We start from the raw sequence: 19,419 nt of genomic DNA, 5'->3' as shown, positions 1-19,419 counted from the left end.
AAGTAGTTATTTTTCAAGCCAAACACTACTTCAAATATGATCATGAGCTCAAGTTCCACACCCACAGTGTCAACTGAATTTATAATTTATTTGTTTAACAGAGGGTGATTAAATAAGATTGTGATGATGATGTATTCAAATTGTAGTTTGTAAACACTGCAGCATAGTGTGTTTCTACAGAATCTTTCATGAGCCTCAACAGATCTTGACCCTTGTGACCACCCTGAAATATAGGCTTAATTCCTATGCAGTGCAGTTCATGGTCACCACTGCCTTGCACAAAGGTAAGTGAGCAACAAGGAGTTGTTCTGTTCTCTTCTGTGTTTCATCTTCTCTGTACTTCACAGCTCATTTCATGTCTTGTTTTCCAGTATGATTCAATTTCAATACTCACTGCACTTTATCAGGTCACATGATTGACAACAACAAAATAATGAGTGTCTCTGACAAATTTAATTTTGGCCTTGGTATCCCATAAAAAGCATTATTAACACAGCCATTGTACTATAAGTGTATCTTTGGAATATGCACTGGTTTACTGAATAGATAAATGTTTTGACCAATAGTTTTTATGTTCTTGCATGTTTTAACAAGGAATACGTCTCTGAACATAGATATTTTCATCTTTTGCACAAATGTTGTTACAAATTTCTACTACTCAACCTTCTAGAGGAGCACCTATTTTAGCTGTACTGTCAACAGCCAATTTGTGTTTATAAGAAGAATAAGTGCCACTGTCCTCAAATCTAGTACATATATTATTCTTCAAATAATATTCTTATCCAAATTTTGTATTATCTTTAACTTTCTACAGACCAAACCAAAGATTCTTTGGTGGTACAGGTGTAAGATGAAACAGCTTTGAAACTTACATGCAGAAGATTGCTTGCCTCAGCAATTTACAGCACCTTCAAAACCAACTAGTAGATGTCTGTGACCATCCCACCATAAACATAATAATAATAATGACCGAAAGACATTATACACTTTATGTGAAGCAACCTCCAAAATGTGCACAAGTTTTCAATTAGTTTCACTAGTCTGAAATCTCAACACTGCAATCCCTAAATATTACTGTTATTGTCATCATAATAGTGAGATGTTCTGCTGATCACTCAATGTCTTTAGGTCTGGAACCAGTTAAGAAACATGTGCACAAATATTGACTGTAATTTATGTATCAAGTTCAGCTTTCATCTGCACCACTGCAGCACACCTATCAATTAAGTTTAACTCTACTGGGCTGTTGAGTAGTCAAGAGAAAACAGCAATGTACATGTACATGTACTTTCATTTAGAACAACAAGTACAACTTTTATTGACAAACAGAGAGAAATTGATCCACCATATGGTTTTACATTTCTGTGTGAATATAGGTCTGCAAAAATTTAAAACTGGCCCTTTATCTGATAAATGATGCATTCCTTGTAGAATCACATGCCGAGTCTGTTTGGCATGTATAGTACTCTTCAGCTTATCAGTAATTATGAAGTTAAGTTTTAATGGGCACATCGATGTGTGTGACAGCAATGCACTACAGATAAAGCAAGAAGCAGTGTATTAAACTTCATGCAATCAAATTAGTGTCTTGTGGAATGCACAACAGCCAACAGGGTTCTGGCTGGCAAGAAATCACCGACTGCATATGTTTGAAAATTTACAATTCGCAAGACAAAGTAACGGTATCATATCTGTAAGGGAGAATCAGCATAAGGCAGTTAGGTTTGCACCACACTATGATTTTTTTATATATATATATATATATATATATATATATATATATAAAAAAAAAGTGAGAATGAGCTTGCTCCATAATTACTCTATTGCACCAACAGTTCTTCCTGAGCCTTCAACTGTTCGGGATCCCCATCGCTGTTCTTGTTCAGTAACATCGTTAACAAAATCTGGGTCTGTCTCCCAGTCATCGTCATTTCCATCAGCTATCTGTAGATTTTGTCCAGCAGTCGCCTTCCACATTGTGCAATCTGAAAATATAACACCTTCAGTTTACAAAGCAGAGAATGTACATGGAAGGAAGTTGTTTAGTAGTTTATGTTATCACTACATCCCAGGTATTTTTGTGTGTGAGCATCCACAAGAAACTACACTATACAGGGTGTTAAAAAGAAGTGCGAATACTTTGAGATGTGATAGAACTCATCAAATCGAGAAAAATAAGTCCAACAAACATGGGTATCGAAATGCATACTTTCCGAGATAAACACGTATTTATAGGAAGGGCTGTGTGATGCATGGTTGCAGATATTAGCACAGTCACTGCACTGGCGCTCCATCAAATCTGTCAGCAGGATATTATGATGTCTTACTCACTGTACTCTACTCACCATTAGGTGGTCTGCAGTCAGCTGTGTTGTTTGGGTTGTGTTGTATGTTAGTTTTTGTCATGTTTGTGTGCCTTCTTGTAAAGTACTGTCAACCCTGGGTATGTTTCATGGTGTTTTACCTTCTTCCAAATGTGGGTTCACCTATGTGCTTACTGTTATTGTGCTGTTTGCATATACATTTACATTTTCTCTCTTCTATCACTTGTTAGCAGTGGAAGCCTACTACTTGATAAGTGAAAGGGCAGATATGACATTCTGCTATGGTACAGCAAATGGACATAGCCTACGAGCCAGTGCCTCTACACTGAAAAATATCCACAGTGCAGAGTGCTATCTGATAAGCTGTTCAGGAGACTTCTCTAGAGTCTGAGGGACAGAGGTACCTTGCACCTCGGAAGACTGACCGTGGAAGGCCCAGCACCATTTGCACACCTGACGTGGAGGAGCGTGTGCTACATTTGGTGGAAGAAACCCCTGAGACCATTGTGCAGCGATTAGCAGCAGCAGAAGACATGTCTCATCACTCTATTACCAGGGTGGAGGGCGGGGGGTACTTCATTAAGAATTGCTGTACCGATACCACCTACAACATGTTCAGGCCCTAAGGCCACAGGATCATAATGGGGCAGACAGCGGTTCTGTGAATGGCTTTTGCAGAAGTAGTGTGCCGCAGATCCACTGTTCACACCTGAGATTTCATTTACTGATGATGCAGGGTTCACAAGAGGCGGTACTGTGAATATCAATGACCAGTATGTATGGGCAGATGTAAATTCCCAAGCAATTCAGGAAAGAGGTCATCAACACTGATTCTCAATCAACGTATAGGCAGATGTACTTGGTGATAGATTGATAGTGCCATACGTGCTACCTCAAAAGTTAACTGGGGTGCATTTGCTAGACTTTCTCATTAATTATTGCCTACTTCACTGGAGGTTGTGCCATTACAGCAATGAATGCAAATGTGGTCCGTGCATGACGGCGCACTTGCACACTTTCGTCACAATGATGCTTGAACATATGACAGAAATTTCAGGACCACTGGACTGGTCCCTAGACTTTTAGTTATGGGGACATTCAAAAGAATTGATCTATGCCATACCGATCAATGATGTGCGAACACTACAGGACCGCATCTTCAATGTGTGCCAGCACATACAACAACAACCATATATACTTCAAAGACTGCATCATTCCCTACACTAAAGGGCAGAGGGGTCATGAATGGATGCCACACTGAACACCTCCAGTAAATACGTGTTTATCGCAGAAAGTATGTCTTTTCGGATCTATGTTTATTGGACTTATTTTTCTTGTTTCAATGAGTACTACCACCTCTCAAAGTATTCAACACATCTTTTCAACACCTCGTACATAAGAAAAATTACATTTTTATGTGGAACAAGTCATTTTTACATTCACATCGCAAATTAATTTTTAAAAATGGATACATGCTGAACATTTATAAGGCCTTTATTTTTTTTAAATATACATTTGTGAGTTACTAATTTCTACCCAGCATCCTTTATACATTACAATAACAGAAATTCTTCTGTGGTGGTGGTGGTGGTGGTGGTGGTGGTTAGTGTTTAACGTCCCGTCGACAACGAGGTCATTAGAGACGGAGCGTAAGCTCGGGTTAGGGAAGGATTGGGAAGGAAATCGGCCGTGCCCTTTCAAAGGAACCATCTCGGCATTTGCCTGAAACGATTTAGGGAAATCACGGAAAACCTAAATCAGGATGGCCGGAGACGGGATCAAACCGTCGTCCTCCCGAATGCGAGTCCAGTAATTCTTCTGTGGAATAGGAGTTGTCAAGGAGAAACTTTTTCAATTTGTTTTAAAATTTTACTTTGCTGTCTGTCAGACAGTTTATATTTTTGGGTAAGCGATAAAAAATTGTAGTTGCAGCACTATGCACACCTTTTTGTGCTAAAGACAACCTTAATGTGGAGTAATGAAAGTCATTTTTCCTTCTGGTGTTGTAATTATGTAAATCATTGTTCCTTTTGAATTGCAATGGATTATTTACAATAAACTCCATGAGGGAATAAACATAGTGTGAAGCAGTAGTCAGAATGCCCACCTCCTTAAACACATGTCTACAAGATGATCGTGAGTGAGCACCACATATTAGTTTTGCAGGACATTTTTTGCAATGAAAACTTACTTTCTTGAAGATGATGATGATTGGTTTGTCGGGTGCTCAATCAGTGCCCGTACAAATTCCCAACCTTTGCTCAGTCCAATCTTGCCACTTTCATAAATGATGATGAAATGATGAGGACAACACAAACACCCAGTCATATCAAGGCAGGTGAAAATCCCTGACCCCGCTGGGAATCGAACCCAGGACTCCACGCTCGGGAAGCGAGAACATGACCACAAGACCACGAACTGCGGACTCTTGAAGATGAGTTTCCCCAACACACTATATTCCATATAACATTACTGAATGAAAATATGCAAAATATGTCAACGAACTGATTTGTCTCTCCCAAAGATTTACAGTGGTTCGAAGTACAAATGTAGCTGAACTAAGTGGTTTTAGGAGTTCAAAAATGTGCTTTTTCCAGTTTAAATTCTCATAAATATGGACGCCTAAGAATTTTGGAGGTTCCATCCTATTTGTTATTTCCTCACAATGTGTTACACTTGTCACTGGTGTGTCTGCACCCTTAACTGAGTGATCAGCAGGTCTGACTGCCATGCAGCAGGCCCGGGTTCGATTTCCAGCTGGGCCAGAGATTTTCTGTTTGGCGACAGGATGTTGTCTTTCCTCATCATCATTTCATCACAATTGACACACGAGTCACCCAGTGTGGCATCAACTTTAAGACTTGCACCTTGGCGGCCGAACTTCCCCGGGTGTGGACTCCCAGCCATCAGTGTCATATGATCATTTAATTTCACCATTCGGATAGTACACTGTATGTTGTGTCTTTTTAAAATTGAGAGCGAGACCATTCACAGAAAACCAGTAAATGATACTTTTAAGGACATGGCTTACCATTTCTTCTGTTGCTGTATGAATTTTTGCATTGACTACAATACTAGGTCGCAGTTCATAGTAATAGACGGCAAATCATCAAGTAAAACTGAAGTGATATCAGGTGTTCCCCAGGGAAGCGTCCTGGGACCTCTGCCGTTCCTGAGCTATATAAATGACCTGGGTGACAATCTGAGCAGTTCTCTTAGGTTGTTCACAGATGATGCTGTGATTTACCATCTAGTAAGGTCATCTGAAGACCAGTATCAGCTGCAAAGCGAATTAGAAAAGATTGCTGTATGGTGTGGCAGGTGGCAATTGACACTAAATAACGAAAAGTGTGAGGTGATCCACATGAGTTCCAAAAGAAATCTGTTGGAATTCGATTACTCGATAAATAGTACAATTCTCAAGGCTGTCAATTCAACTAACAAGGGAACCTCCCCATCGCACCGCCCTCACATTTAGTTATAAGATGGCACAGTGGATAGGCCTTGAAAAACTGAACACAGATCAATCGAGAAAACAGGAAGAAGTTGTGTGGAACTATGAAAAAATAAGCAAAATATACAAACTGAATAGCCCATGCTCAAGATAGGCAACATCAAGGAAAGTGAGAACTCAGGAGCGCCGTGGTCCCGTGGGTAGCGTGAGCAGCTGCGGAATGGAAGGTCCTGGGTTCAAGTCTTCCCTCGAGTGAAAATTTTACTTTCTTTATTTTCCCAAAGTTATGATCTGTCCGTTCGTTCACTGACGTCTCTGTTCACTGTAATAAGTTTAGTGTCTGTGTTTTGCGACCGCACCGCAGTACTGTGCGATTAGTAGATGAAAGGACGTGCCTCTCCAATGGGAACCGAAAACATTTGATCGCAAGGTCATAGGTCAACCGATTCCTCCACAGGAAAACACGTCTGATATATCTTATACGACACTGGCGACGGCATGTGCGTCACATGACAGGAATATGTTGTCGACCCACCTAACTTATACACTTCGCGAATAGGTAAAAAGATTCTTCTACCTTGCCCGATTTAGGTTTTCTTGTGGATGTGATAGTCACTCCCAAAAAAGTGATGAAGACATAAGAGTTTGTCATGTAAACCGGAAATAAAAAATTAAAATTTTCACTCGAGGGAAGGCTTGAACCAAGGACCTCTCGCACCGCAGCTGCTCACGCAAACGACAGGACCACGGCGCTACTCTGTTCACATTTGCCTTGATATTGCCTATCTTGCGCATGGACTACTCAGTTTCTATATTTTGCTTATTTTTTCATAGTTCCACACAACTTCTTCCTGTTTTCTCGATCGATCTGTGTTCAGTTTTTCAAGGCCTATCCACTGTGCCAAATTATAACTAAATTTGAGGGGGGTGCGATGGGGAGGTTCCCTTGTAAGTACCTGGGTGTAAAAATTACGAACAACTTCAGTTGGAAAGACCACATAGATAATATTGTGGGGAAGGCGAGCCAAAGGTTGCGTTTCATTGGCAGGACACTTAGAAGATGCAACAAGTCCACTAAAGAGACAGCTTACACTACACTCGTTCGTCCTCTGTTAGAATATTGCTGCGTGGTGTGGGATCCTTACCAGGTGGGATTGATGGAGGACATCAAATGGGTGCAAAAAAAGGGCAGCTAGTTTTGTATTATCACGTAATAAGGGACAGAGTGTGGCAGATATGATACGCGAATTGGGATGGAAGTCATTAAAGCAAAGACGTTTTTCGTCACGGCGATATCTATTTACGAAGTTTCAGTCACCAACTTTCTCTTCCGAATGCGAAGATATTTTGTTGAGCCCAACCTACATGGGTAGGAATGATCACCAAAATAAAATAAGAGAAATCAGAACTCGAACAGAAAGGTTTAGGTGTTTGTTTTTCCCGCGCGCTGTTCGGGAGTGGAATGGTAGAGAGATAGTATGATTGTGAATCGATGAACCCTCTGCCAAGCACTTAAATGTGAATTGCAGAGTAGTGATGTAGATGTAGATCCACAATAAGAACTAACTCTTGCTTGTTGTATGTTAGATGGAAGGTAGTTTACACAAATGAGAAACAACATGGAGTTAAAACTGAGCCTTGGGGAACACCATATGCGATTTCTTACCAGTCAGAATAATGTCCAGGAGTACAATGGTTGAATTACTACGTACAGCTTCCTGCATTCTTTTGGTTAGATACTACATTAACCATTGGTTGGCTATGCCATCAATTCCACAAACCTCCAATTTATCTTTATCTAGGAGAATACTGTGATCCAAACAGTCAAATGCCTTAGATACACTATGCGATCAAAAGTATCCAGACATCCCAAAAACATACATTTTTCATATTTGGTGCATTGTGCTGCCACCTATGGCCAGGTACTGCATATCAGTGACCTCATTAATCATTAGACATTGTGAGAAAGCAGAATGGGGCACTCCGTAGAACTCATAAGCTTTGAATGTGGTCAGGTGATTGGGTGTCACTTGTGTCATACGTCTGCACGCGAGATTTCCACACTCCTAAACATCCCTAGGTCCACTGTTTCTGATGTGATACTGAAGTGGAAATGTGAAGGGACACGTACAGCACAAAAGCGTACGGACTGACCTCGTCTGTTGACTGACAGACCGCTGACAGTTGAAGAGGGTCACAAAGTGTAATAGGCAGACATCTACCCAGACCATCACACAAAAATTCCAAACTGCATCATGATCCATTGCAAGTACTATCATAGTTATGCAGGAGGTGACAAAACTTGGATTTCATGGTCGAATGGCTGCTCATAAGCCACACATCATGCCGGTAAATGCCAAACAACGCCTCGCTTAGTTAAGGAGAGTAAACATTGGATGATTGAACAGTGGAAAAACATTGTGTGGCACGACGAATCACGGTACACAATGTGGCGATCCGATGGCAGGGTGTGGATATGGCAAATGCCCTGTGAACGTCATCTGGCAATGTGTGTAGTGCCAACAATAAAATTCAGAGGCAGTGGTGTTATGGTGTGGTCATGTTTTTCATGAAGGAGGCTTGCACCCCTTGTTGTTTTGCATGGCATAATCACAGAACAGGCCTACATTTATGTTTTAAGCACCTTCTTGCTTCCCACTGTTGAAGAGCAATTCGGGGATGGCGATTGCATCTTTCAACACGATCAAGCATCTATTCATAATTCATGGCCTGTGGCGGAGTGATTACATGACAATAACATCCCTGTAATGGACTGGCCTGCATAGAGTCCTGACCTGAACCCTATAGAACACCTTTGAGATGTTTGGGAGCTCCAACTTTGTGCCAGGCCTCACTGACTGACATCGATACCTCTCCTCAATGCAGCACTCCGTGAAGAATGGGCTACCATTCCCCAAGAAACCTTCCAACACCTGATTGAATTTATGCGTGTGAGAGCGGAAGCTGTCATCAAGTCTAAGGTTAGGCCAACGTCATATTGAATTCCAGCATTACAAATGGAGGGTACCACAAACTAGCAGAAAATACCAACTGGCACTGTTTTATTACTTAATGCTTGCAAAAGTTGGTGAGTGAAGAAGTAAATAGCATTCTCAGTACAGAAACTCTTCTGAAATCCAGACTGTGATTTGCTGAGAATATTATTGTTGCTCAGGTGAGATACTGTTCTAGAATATATCACTTTCTCAAAAAATTTGAAAAACAATGCCAGTAGTGAAACAAGTCGGTAGTTATTGGCATCTCTCCTATAACCTTTCTTAAACAGGGCTTTAATAAGGCATATTTATGTCTGTCTGGAAAAATCCTTGAGTTAATGATGTACGATGTATTTCAGATAAGACTGGGCTTATAACACAGGAACAAATCTTCTGTTGGGAGAGTTAATTTGGAGTTGGAACGACTGCTTGGGTCGGGTGCGGGGGCTCATATTGGTGTGGTTCCTGTTGATTATCTCAGTAGGTGGGACTATACCAGGCACGGCCTACATCTCAACAGGAAAGGGAAGGGGAAACTGGCTGGGGTAATAGCAGGAAATTTAAGGGGGGGAGGCACTGCCATGAATGGTAAAATACCAGTGGTTACAGGTGTTGGAGCAGCACCTTTTTTAGGATAGGTAAGACAGAAAGATGTCAAGTTCTACGAGAGGTCAGGATTGAAACAAATCTTCAGTTTAGGAAAGAAATTAAACAGCACAATTCTAGCACATTTGATCACCAATCACAGCTACCAATTATAAATTTTCACCAATCACCAGAAATTTTATCTCCACCAAGTTGTATCTCAGTCCTAGGTAATTGCATTGATGAATTAAAGTCACCCAACCCACTTGACATAATCTGCCTCTCTGAACACCATGTGACCACTGGTATAGGAACTAGGCCTAAGCACAATGAGAAACTCAGACAGGAGAGTACTGCAAATGTTAGAATAAGGAAAGGTTCTCATAAAAGTATAATTAAAAATAATGTAAGTATATTTCATCAAAATATTGGGAGTTTAATGAATAAAGTAGATGAGCTTCTGGTTTGTTTAGAAGATTTAGAAGCTGAGAATGAAATAGATATACTATGCCTGTCTGAGCATCACATTGTTACTGATATGGATAAGGTAAATGTAAGTGGATATAAGCTCTCTGCACATGTAATGAGATAAAATATGGAGAAAGGAGGAGTTGCCATATATGTCAAAAGTTATCATTGTGCAAAAAGCATAGAAACAAAAAAGTTTTGTGTAGAGAAACATATAGAAGCATGTGCCTGTGAGCTTAAATTAAATAAAGGCACATTTATAATTGTAACTGTATATAGGTCCCCATCAGGAAATTTTCATCTATTTCTGAAAAATTTTGACTCCTTGTTGTGCTATCTGTCAGTCAGAGGGAAGCAAATTATTAGTTGTGGGGACTTCAATGTAGATTCTCTGACAGAGGGTAATAGGAAAAATGACCTTGAAGTATTACTCGGTTCTTTCAATTTGACACTCGTTATTGATTTTCCTACTCGGGTGGTAAAGGATAGCAGCTCACTGATAGATAACTTCTTTATAGACCAAGATAAGTTTAACCAGATAAATGCTCAGCCTGTTGAGAATGGTCTTTCTGATCATGGTGCACAGCTAGTTACAATATATGACATAGCTCCATTCAGCAATACTAAACAGTCCTCCAAAGTAGTACGTTCAGTCAACGATTTAACAATTGCAAATTTCAGGGAAAGCCTACAGCAGTTAGACTGGGATGAGGTGTACCGTGAACCTGATGCCAATTTAAAATATAATTTATTTCATGACATTTTTGTAAATGCATTTGAAAACTGCTTCCCCAAGAAAATAGTTAAATATACTCGTAAGAAACCTTGTAACAAACCATGGCTTACTAAGGGTATAAAAATATCTTGTAACCGGAAAAGGAAAATGTATCTGACAGCAAGAAAGAGTAGTGACCCAGAAACTATCAAAAATTATAAAAACTACTGTGTTATATTAAGAAAAGTTATTAAAAAATCCAGGAGTATGTGTATCATGTCTGAAATCAGCAACTCTGATAATAAAATTAAAACAATTTGGAATATTATTAAAAGAGAAACAGGTCAACCAAGAGCAGAGGAAGACAGTATTACCATCAAATTGAATGAAAGCTTTACGAACAAAAAGTCAGAAGTTGAAAATATTTTTAATAATCCTTTTTTAAATGTTGTGGATATAGTAGGATCCAGGTGTTCATTAGAAGATGCTAGGCTGTTAATGGAAGAGGCCATACCTATGCAATTTGATACAATTGAAATCTCACCCACTTCTCCCTCTGAAATTAGGAAAATAATAAACATGCTTAAAAGCAAAAACTCACATGGAATTGATGGCATTTCCAGCAAAATACTAAAAGCTTGTTCTCAACAGATAAGTAAGATTCACAGCCACCTGTGTAATAGCTCTCTGGAACAGGGCATTTTCCCTGATAGACTGAAATATGCTATTGTTATACCTTTGCATAAAAAGGGGGATAGATCTGATGTCAACAATTACCGTCCAATCTCCCTTCTAACAGCTTTATCCAAAATTTTTGAGAAAGTAATGTATTCAAAAGTAGCTTCACATATCTGTAAAAATGAAGTACTAACAAAATGTCAGTTTGGTTTCCAGAAAGGTTTTTCAACAGAAAATGCCATATATGCTTTCACCAGTCAAATTTTGAATGATCTGAATAACCGAACACCACCCATTGGGATTTTTTGTGATCTCTCAAAGGCTTTTGATTGTGTAAATCATGAAATTCTGCTACACAAGCTCAAGTATTGTGGCATGAGTGGGACAGTGCACAAATGGTTTAATTCGTACCTAACTGGAAGAGTGCAGAAAGTTGAAATAAGTAGTTCTCGTAACATGCGAAGATCAGCACATTCCTCAAACTGGGGAAGTATCAAGAATGGGGTTCCACAAGGGTCAGTCTTGGGTCCTTTGTTGTTCTTATTATATATTAATGACTTGCCATTCTATATTCATGAAGAGACAAAGTTAGTTCTCTTTGCTGATGATACAACTATAGTAATCACAACTGAGAAACAAGAATTAACTGATGAAATTGTCAATACTGTCTTTCAGAAAATTACTAAGTGGTTACTTGTAAACGGACTCTCACTGAATTTTGATAAGACACAGTACATACACTTCTGTACAGTAAATGGTATGACGCCATTAATAAATATAGACCTTAATCAGAAGCATATAGCTAAGGTAGAATGTTGAAAATTTTTAGGTGTGTCCATTGATGTGAGGTTAAATTGGAAGAAACACATTGATTATCTGCTGAAACGTTTGAGTTCAGCTACTTATGCAATAAGGGTCATTGCAAATTTTGGTGATAAACATCTTAGTAAATTAGCTTACTACGCCTATTTTCACTCATTGCTTTCATATGGCATCATATTTTGGGGTAATTCATCACTGAGGAATAAGGTATTTATTGCACAAAAGCGTGTAATCAGAATAATAGCAGGAGTCCACCCAAGATCATCCTGCAGACAATTATTTAAGGATCTAGGGATATTCACAGTAGCTTCTCAGTATATATACTCTCTTATGAATTTGTTATTAACAACCAAACCCAATTCAAAAGTAATAGCAGTGTGCATAACTACAATACTAGGAGAAAGGACGATCTTCACTATTCAAGATTAAATCTAACTTTGGCACAGAAAGGGGTGAATTATACTGGCACTAAAGTCTTTGGTCACTTACCAAATAGTATCAAAAGTCTGACAGATAACCAACAAGTATTTAAGAAAAAATTAAAAGAATTTCTGAATGACAACTCCTTCTACTCCATAGAGGAATTTTTAGGTATAAATTAAGAAAAAAAAGAAAAAAAAAACAAAAATATTAAAAAAATAAAAAAAATAAAAATAAAAAATAAAGAAAAACAAAAAAACACAAAAAAATAAAGTTGTTATATTAACTTAAGTATGTTGTTAAATTAACCTAATTATGTCATGTATTGGAAAATTCGACTCGTTCCACATCATTACGAAATATCGTATTCATGATCCATGGAACTAGTATTAATCTAATCTAATCTAATCTAATCTAGTACTTTATTGGAAACACCACCAAACCAGATGAACTTTTTTTTTTGAGAGTGTGTATAATTTTCTTAATTTCAGAAAGAGAAGTTACTGATACATCCATATTCTTGGAATTTATGAGTGTTGGCTTTTCAACACATTGCTGTGATTTTTCATTTGAACAGTTTGTCCCTATGCTTTCTACAGTATTTAAGAAAGCAGGAGAGCTTCTGTAAAGTTTGGAAGGTAGGAGACGAGATACTGGCAGAAGTAAAGCTGTGAGTACTGGGCGTGAGTCGTGCTTCGGTAGCTCAGATGGTAGAGCACTTGCCCGCGAAAGGCAAAGGTAACGAGTTCGAGTCTCGGTCGGGTACACAGTTTTAATCTGCCAGGAAGTTTCATATCAGCGCACACTCCGCTGCAGAGTGAAAATCTCATTCTGGATTTAAGAAATAATTGTTAAATATGCTTTCTACCAGTGACTCATCAGTTATGCCCCTTCCATTCAGTTCAATATGGATGCTACATTGAAGTTAAGATAGTACTTGAAATGAGAACCCCTTTAATGAAAATTAGAAGTTTGTACTAGCCTTAAAACAGAATTTTGTGTGTGTGTGTTTATAGTCATAAGACAAATTCAAGAGAATTATGAAAAATCAGTTTGAACATTTGTTTTCATGCACAATCTCTTTAGAAAGAACATTTGTAGCCATTTGCAGCACCTCACAAATTCTGTGGTTGCTTCATCCATAAATGTTATGGTTTCCTACAAAAGATCAAGTTGAAATCGAAAACCCAATATTTTCTCTCACACATATGTTTGGTAGGGCTATACTGATAGCAATCACACATGAAAGGGAGACTCATACCACTGACGTCTGCAAAGAAACATGCTATACATGATGTATAGGTTTTGTAGAAGTACAGTTTAAAAAGATAGGAATACAAAAATTGCTGTGTGCCATCTAACTCAAAACAAAAATTTTGTAAATATATAATGAGAAATGATTTGCACTGTCAGAGATTAAGTGATGTCATAATTCTTCTCACAGACTATTCTTTTATTTTATATGGAGGCTTCTATGGTCAGAATCAATTTCCATGAGTATGAAAACTCTCAGGTTTCTACCCAAGTGGCAGAGCTGGAACACTGGCATTTCAGTGAGAGTCAGACTCCATCATCTTCTGGTGAAGTGTCAAAATACTATGGATGTCCCACCTATTTATATATGAGGGTCGACAGCCTTCTCCCCCTAGCTGTGGGTGCTGGTGTCTTGTTTGGCAGGCAGGCAGGCAGGCAGGCAGGCAGAGGGGCTGGATATGGGAAGGGTAGAGGCTTCATAGAAATCTCTGCATGGACACTCCTTCATTCCTCATGCTGTCCACTGCTCGGCATGCTCTCAGCTTATTGCTGCTAAAGTGAGATTCCATGTCGAACTAAGTTCACGACGCTAATCCCTATTTCAACAAGATTCTGCACAGATTATCACATCATAGTGATCTGTAATGTTCCTTGACAACACAGTCAATGGAACTGATGGTTATTCAAACAACTGATTTGAAATGCAATTAACAAAAATAATGAAAAAAAATGCTGAATAATATAAAAATTATACCGGAAGAAAAGAAAGTATTAACTACACTTTTCAAACAATTGTCAAGTGAAACTTCCTGAAAGTTTTAACATCTGTGTGCCAGACCAGGTCTCAAATCTGGGACCTTTGCCTTTCTCAGGCAAATATTCTATCAACTAAGCCGACTGAGCACACCTCACAACCCACCCTCACATCTTTTTTTCTGCCAGTACCCCCTCTTTTATCTTTCAAACTTCAAGAAAGTTCTCCTGCGTACCTCGCTGTGATGGCATGTCATGAGTCATGCTTAGATAGTTCAGACAGTAGAGCACTTGCTCATGAGAAACAAAAGGTTCCAGGTTTGAGTCCCAGTGGCAAGGCACTTAGTTTTAATCTACCAGAAAATTTCAAATCAGTGTGCATACTTTGCTGCAGAATTAAAATGCATTCGGGGAAAAAATCCTCCAGGCTGTGGCTAAGCCATGTGTCTGTAATATCCTTTCTTCCAGGTATGTTAGTTCCACGAGGCATATAGAACTTCTGTGAAGTCTGGAAGGTAGGAGATTAGGTACTAGCAGATGTAAAACTGTGAGAGTAGGTTGTGAGTCGTGCTTAGATAGCTCAGTCGGTACAGCACTTGCCCAGTAGCCCTAAAGGAAAAGGTCTCAAGTTCAAGTCCCAGTCCAGCACAGTCTTAATATGGGAATAAGTTTCAAATCTGTGCACATTCCACTACAGAGCGAAAATTCATTCTGGAAATTATCAAGTGCCTCTCTGCAAATAGATTAACCTTTAAATTTGGAAAAAAGCATATTTAGCTTTGTCCTACAAATAGAATAGTGCCAACTATTAATGTACTACTTGAACAGGAGGCAGTAATAAACAGCGTGCAATGCTACAAATTTTTGGGCAAACATAATGATGAAAACTAGAACTGAGAGAAATTATACTACTGAGCTTCTCAAGTAACTAGGTTCAGCTGCTTTTACTCTTCATATAGCTGCATAATTTTCTGGGGTTATTCATCAAACTTATCACTTAGAAAAAAAGGTACTAACTGTACAAAAGTGAGCTGTGAGAGTTATACATGGTAGAAATCTCTTCTAAAAGTTAGGTATTTTAACAACTTCTTCACAAAATGCACATTCAATATACTCAAACACACTTGGAAGGAATTGTCACAGCCACAGCTACAACACTAGATGAAAACTGATCTACTACAGCCCATTAAGGCTGTCAGTGGCTCAGAAAGGACTTTAACATGTAGCCACAGAAGCCTTTCATCATTTTAACAACATAAAATGTCTAACCCTTCAGCATAATAATTTTAAAGCCTGGTCTAAAATATCTTTTTCTGGATTACTCCTATTTCACTGCTGAATTTTTAATTAATAATGGATAGTGCAGGAAAGGAAGAAGGAGAAAAAACTATATTTATGTGTATCACTAGTTGCACGAATAGTACTGAATACCAATATTTTCTTTCTTATACAGAGGAAGCCAATGCATTATTTATTGATCTGTGAATGGCCAGCATGCAGTCTTTTTCCCATAAAAATTATGCATAAGTACTCTGCAAATTGAACTATCTGACAACATTTTATAAAAATCAGCCAAATGATGTAGACCATGTAACTACAGTAACAGAAATCTACTGCAATGGAATCATACTCAGGACTGAGGTTAAAATCCAGCCAGGAGCCCATATTTGGGTTTCTGTGGTTTCCCCCAATCATTTCATGTAACTGCTACGACAGTTTCTTAAACAAAGTCATTGTCAATTTTCTACCTCTTCCTTTCCCAATGTGAGCTTGTGCTCTATCTTTACAATGTCTTCACAGATAGAATGTTAATTCTTGTGCTATAGTACAATTCCTTTCCCCTTAAAATCCTGGATGGCCTGGATGGCATATGCTCATTCAGTGTACTTAAAACACCACATCTGAACTTGAATGTTAGGAACTGCTCCTGTCAGTAATCTGGAATATCCTGTTGGTCAGATTCTTTTAATCAAACAAGCATTCTATTCCTTCTTAATAGCAGTCAGCTGTGCATGACCTCCTATTGTGGTCCATCTTGTGTGGGTTATCAAACTACCTGTTTGAGATAGTTTTCTGATAAGATGCAAAGAAGAATCGTTAGTAAAAACAAAGTTATTTCAGCTAAAAGTTTAGAGACTGACAGGGCAGTAATTTATGGTGTCATGGGCATGACACTTTTATTCATCTGCAAGATTCTCTGTGAATCAGTCTGCTAGTATAGCTGACAAAGAAAGAAAACAATCTATGTCTATACTCTAGTTCTAGTAGTAGTAGTAGTAGTAAACTCTGAAAACCACTGAACCGTGCAACAAAGGGTACTTCCAATTATACCAACATTAGGGTGTCTTCCCATTCCATTTTCACACAAAATGCCAAATGAATGACTGTTTAAATGCTTCTGTGCACACTGTAATTATTCCATTTTTTACAGAAAAGACACCTTGACTCATCAAGTTAGTAAAAGATAGCCTATGCAATGTAGGTTACAGAAGGAATTGGTACAAAATGATTACCATTTGTCTAGGATATCATTCTACAAAAAAATCATTTGACTCAGATTTGAGAAAATCTGCACAGTTAACACGTGAAAAGTGGTTCACTTTGATTGTATCAGCAGAATAGAAAATTCAAAACGGGCATGGTGACTACATTCCCAACAGTTTTAATAAACAAGTAATCATTCTTTGATGCCAAATAAAATAAAATAAAAATAGTATCTTCTACATTATAGGGAAAGCTTTAGAAATTACTACCTTGTGGTTTGAGAAAGGGAGATTTGGGTTTAATGTTTTGACAACATTGTGGTCATTTGTGACAGAACACGAGTTCACATTAAGGAAGGGAATCAAGTATGCCTTTTTCAAAGAATTGTATAATGCAGGGATAGTCAACCTTTTTTTTTTACCCACTGCCCACTTTTCCATTCTATAATATTAAAGTTTTTTAACCACCGATCAGTTCCACAGTAATTGCATATAAAGTAGGAGAGTAACTTTAGTTTATAAAATTTATAAAGCTGAGTTTCAGCAAGTTAAGCACGTAATATGCAAACCGAATGAAAATGTTTTAGAAACCACTGCTGCCTACCATGTAACCTGGAATGCCCACTACTGAGAGCTAGGGACCAAGTTAACAACCACTGGCCTAATGTCATTTGTGGAAGCCACGAATTCTGGTAGAATATATATCTATTAGCAAACGTAATCTTAACACTTTTCACTTTGAGTGTGACATTTTACTCTCTGCATTGGCTGTAACAGAACCCTGGAAAATAATGGATGAAAAGGTATAGATGGAACATTAGATTGAGTCTATATCAACTCATCAATCTGATGTCATTAGTAACAAGTTAAGATTGGACAAGAATGTGGGTGTAATTTGTTTGCGGCACTGTTAAAAAAATCCTTGAATTCACAGCAAATAATCCTATTGAACCACAGATAATCTGAATTTGGATGCTTGACACACTGTTGGTGCCCAGTCTTCCTGGTTTGGAGCCCAGTGTATTAATCATTGTGCCACTTCGCTTGGTGGATGTCTCAGATGTCCGAAAAATCGCCAGAGAACGACCATACTGATTAAATACCAGCATGCTGGAAAGAAGTGAATATTCGATTCCATATCATTCAGTCAGTTGACAGTTCGTTTCATTGTTAACAGATGGCAACAAGAAGTTACACCTGGGAATCACATGGGTTTAAAGGCACGTATTTCCACGATGCAAACCAGTTCACCATAGAGAGAACTACGGATATGACAAAAACATCGTTCCTTTTGAGTATTAAATTCTGAAATAGAGGTGCGCCAGAATGTCAGAAGTTAACACTACTCGTACACGTATATTTACGAGCCGCAATATACCTTTAAACGTGCCACAATTTTTGATTCGATTATGAAGGGGAAGTCATAGTTATTTGTCTTCATTTCCTCTGTCATTCAATTATATTTTCAGGTGTCTTATCTTACGATTAAACATTTGCAACAGATGCACATCTGTACACAACAAAGCATGAAACATGTATGTTTCAAGTACTCTTAATATTTACTTATGTCACTGTTATGACAGATGAATGTTTTGTAAGCTAACAGTAGTTTTTCTCAAAAAAACTATGCAATATTCGGCAATGGAAGCTGCTTTATGGAAAAGAAAACAACATTTAATGAGCACAGATCTGAAAATTGCAGAACTTTTTATCAGTAATCAACTGCTAGCATCATTTGCAAGCGTTTACTCACATTTAAACTTGAAACACACCTACTGCTTACATAGATACACAACCCACATGTTGTCCCCGTCAGACGTAAAAAAATCGCTGGTGTTCCGATTAGTCGATATTCGTAACATTTCAGCGAAAGAAACTATTGTTATAAGCAACAACAAATAACAAAAAACCTAAATGATTTATTTTAAAGGTGCACTGAACGAGAAATATACTTGTTTTGAAAGTTTTCAGAATCACAAAATTCTTAATCACGAATTTAAAAGAGAATCCGAAACAACAAGTGAAGGAGACGAAACAGGCAGGAAGCGGAACTCTTTACGGTGTTTTATTATGCCTCTGAATTGTACGCAAACGACATTTAACAATGACTATTTTGACCATTTTCATCATTTTGAGGGGTTTACGAATGGGTATAGACGTCTTTTCTTTCGTCTTGAAGGCTATGATTTTTTTTTTTAGTACGGTATACGATAAAATGTCGTGGCCTGTTCATTCATTCACATCTGAGTAAAAACTACATGTTTTGTTTCACAGAGCAAATAATTGTCATTCAGAATCATTTATAGATGTAAATATTACGTTTCATTTATGTTTAAAAATATCACGAAGCCATGTTGCACAGGGAAGCTTGGTGGAAACGGGGCAACTATGTGAACCATTAATTTTATTTCCGGGATTGAAAAATAAAGTAGATGATCTCCTGGTTTGTTTAGATGACATTGAATCT

The 19,419-nt window shown here is 38.2% G+C and overlaps 1 protein-coding gene across 1 annotated transcript in view; it reads right to left on the bottom strand.

Moving 5' to 3' along the window:
* LOC124554743 (src substrate cortactin-like) overlaps window positions 1–18,854 on the bottom strand; it is a 160,503-nt gene extending 141,649 nt beyond the window's left edge. Inside the window, exons 1-2 of the mRNA XM_047128390.1 lie at window positions 18,706–18,854; window positions 1,820–1,985 (exon numbers count right to left, since the gene is read on the bottom strand). Coding sequence (XP_046984346.1) covers window positions 1,820–1,977 — 158 coding nt within the window. The 5' untranslated portion in view covers window positions 1,978–1,985; window positions 18,706–18,854. The remainder of the gene's footprint in view (window positions 1–1,819; window positions 1,986–18,705) is intronic.
* Between the last annotated feature and the right edge of the window lie 565 nt (window positions 18,855–19,419).

The sequence above is a fragment of the Schistocerca americana genome, chromosome X (genome assembly GCF_021461395.2).
Source record: "Schistocerca americana isolate TAMUIC-IGC-003095 chromosome X, iqSchAmer2.1, whole genome shotgun sequence".
NCBI classification, from domain to species: Eukaryota; Metazoa; Arthropoda; class Insecta; order Orthoptera; family Acrididae; genus Schistocerca; species Schistocerca americana.
The sequence above is the reverse complement of the archived record's forward strand: the minus strand, read 5'-3'. Positions and strand labels throughout refer to the sequence as shown.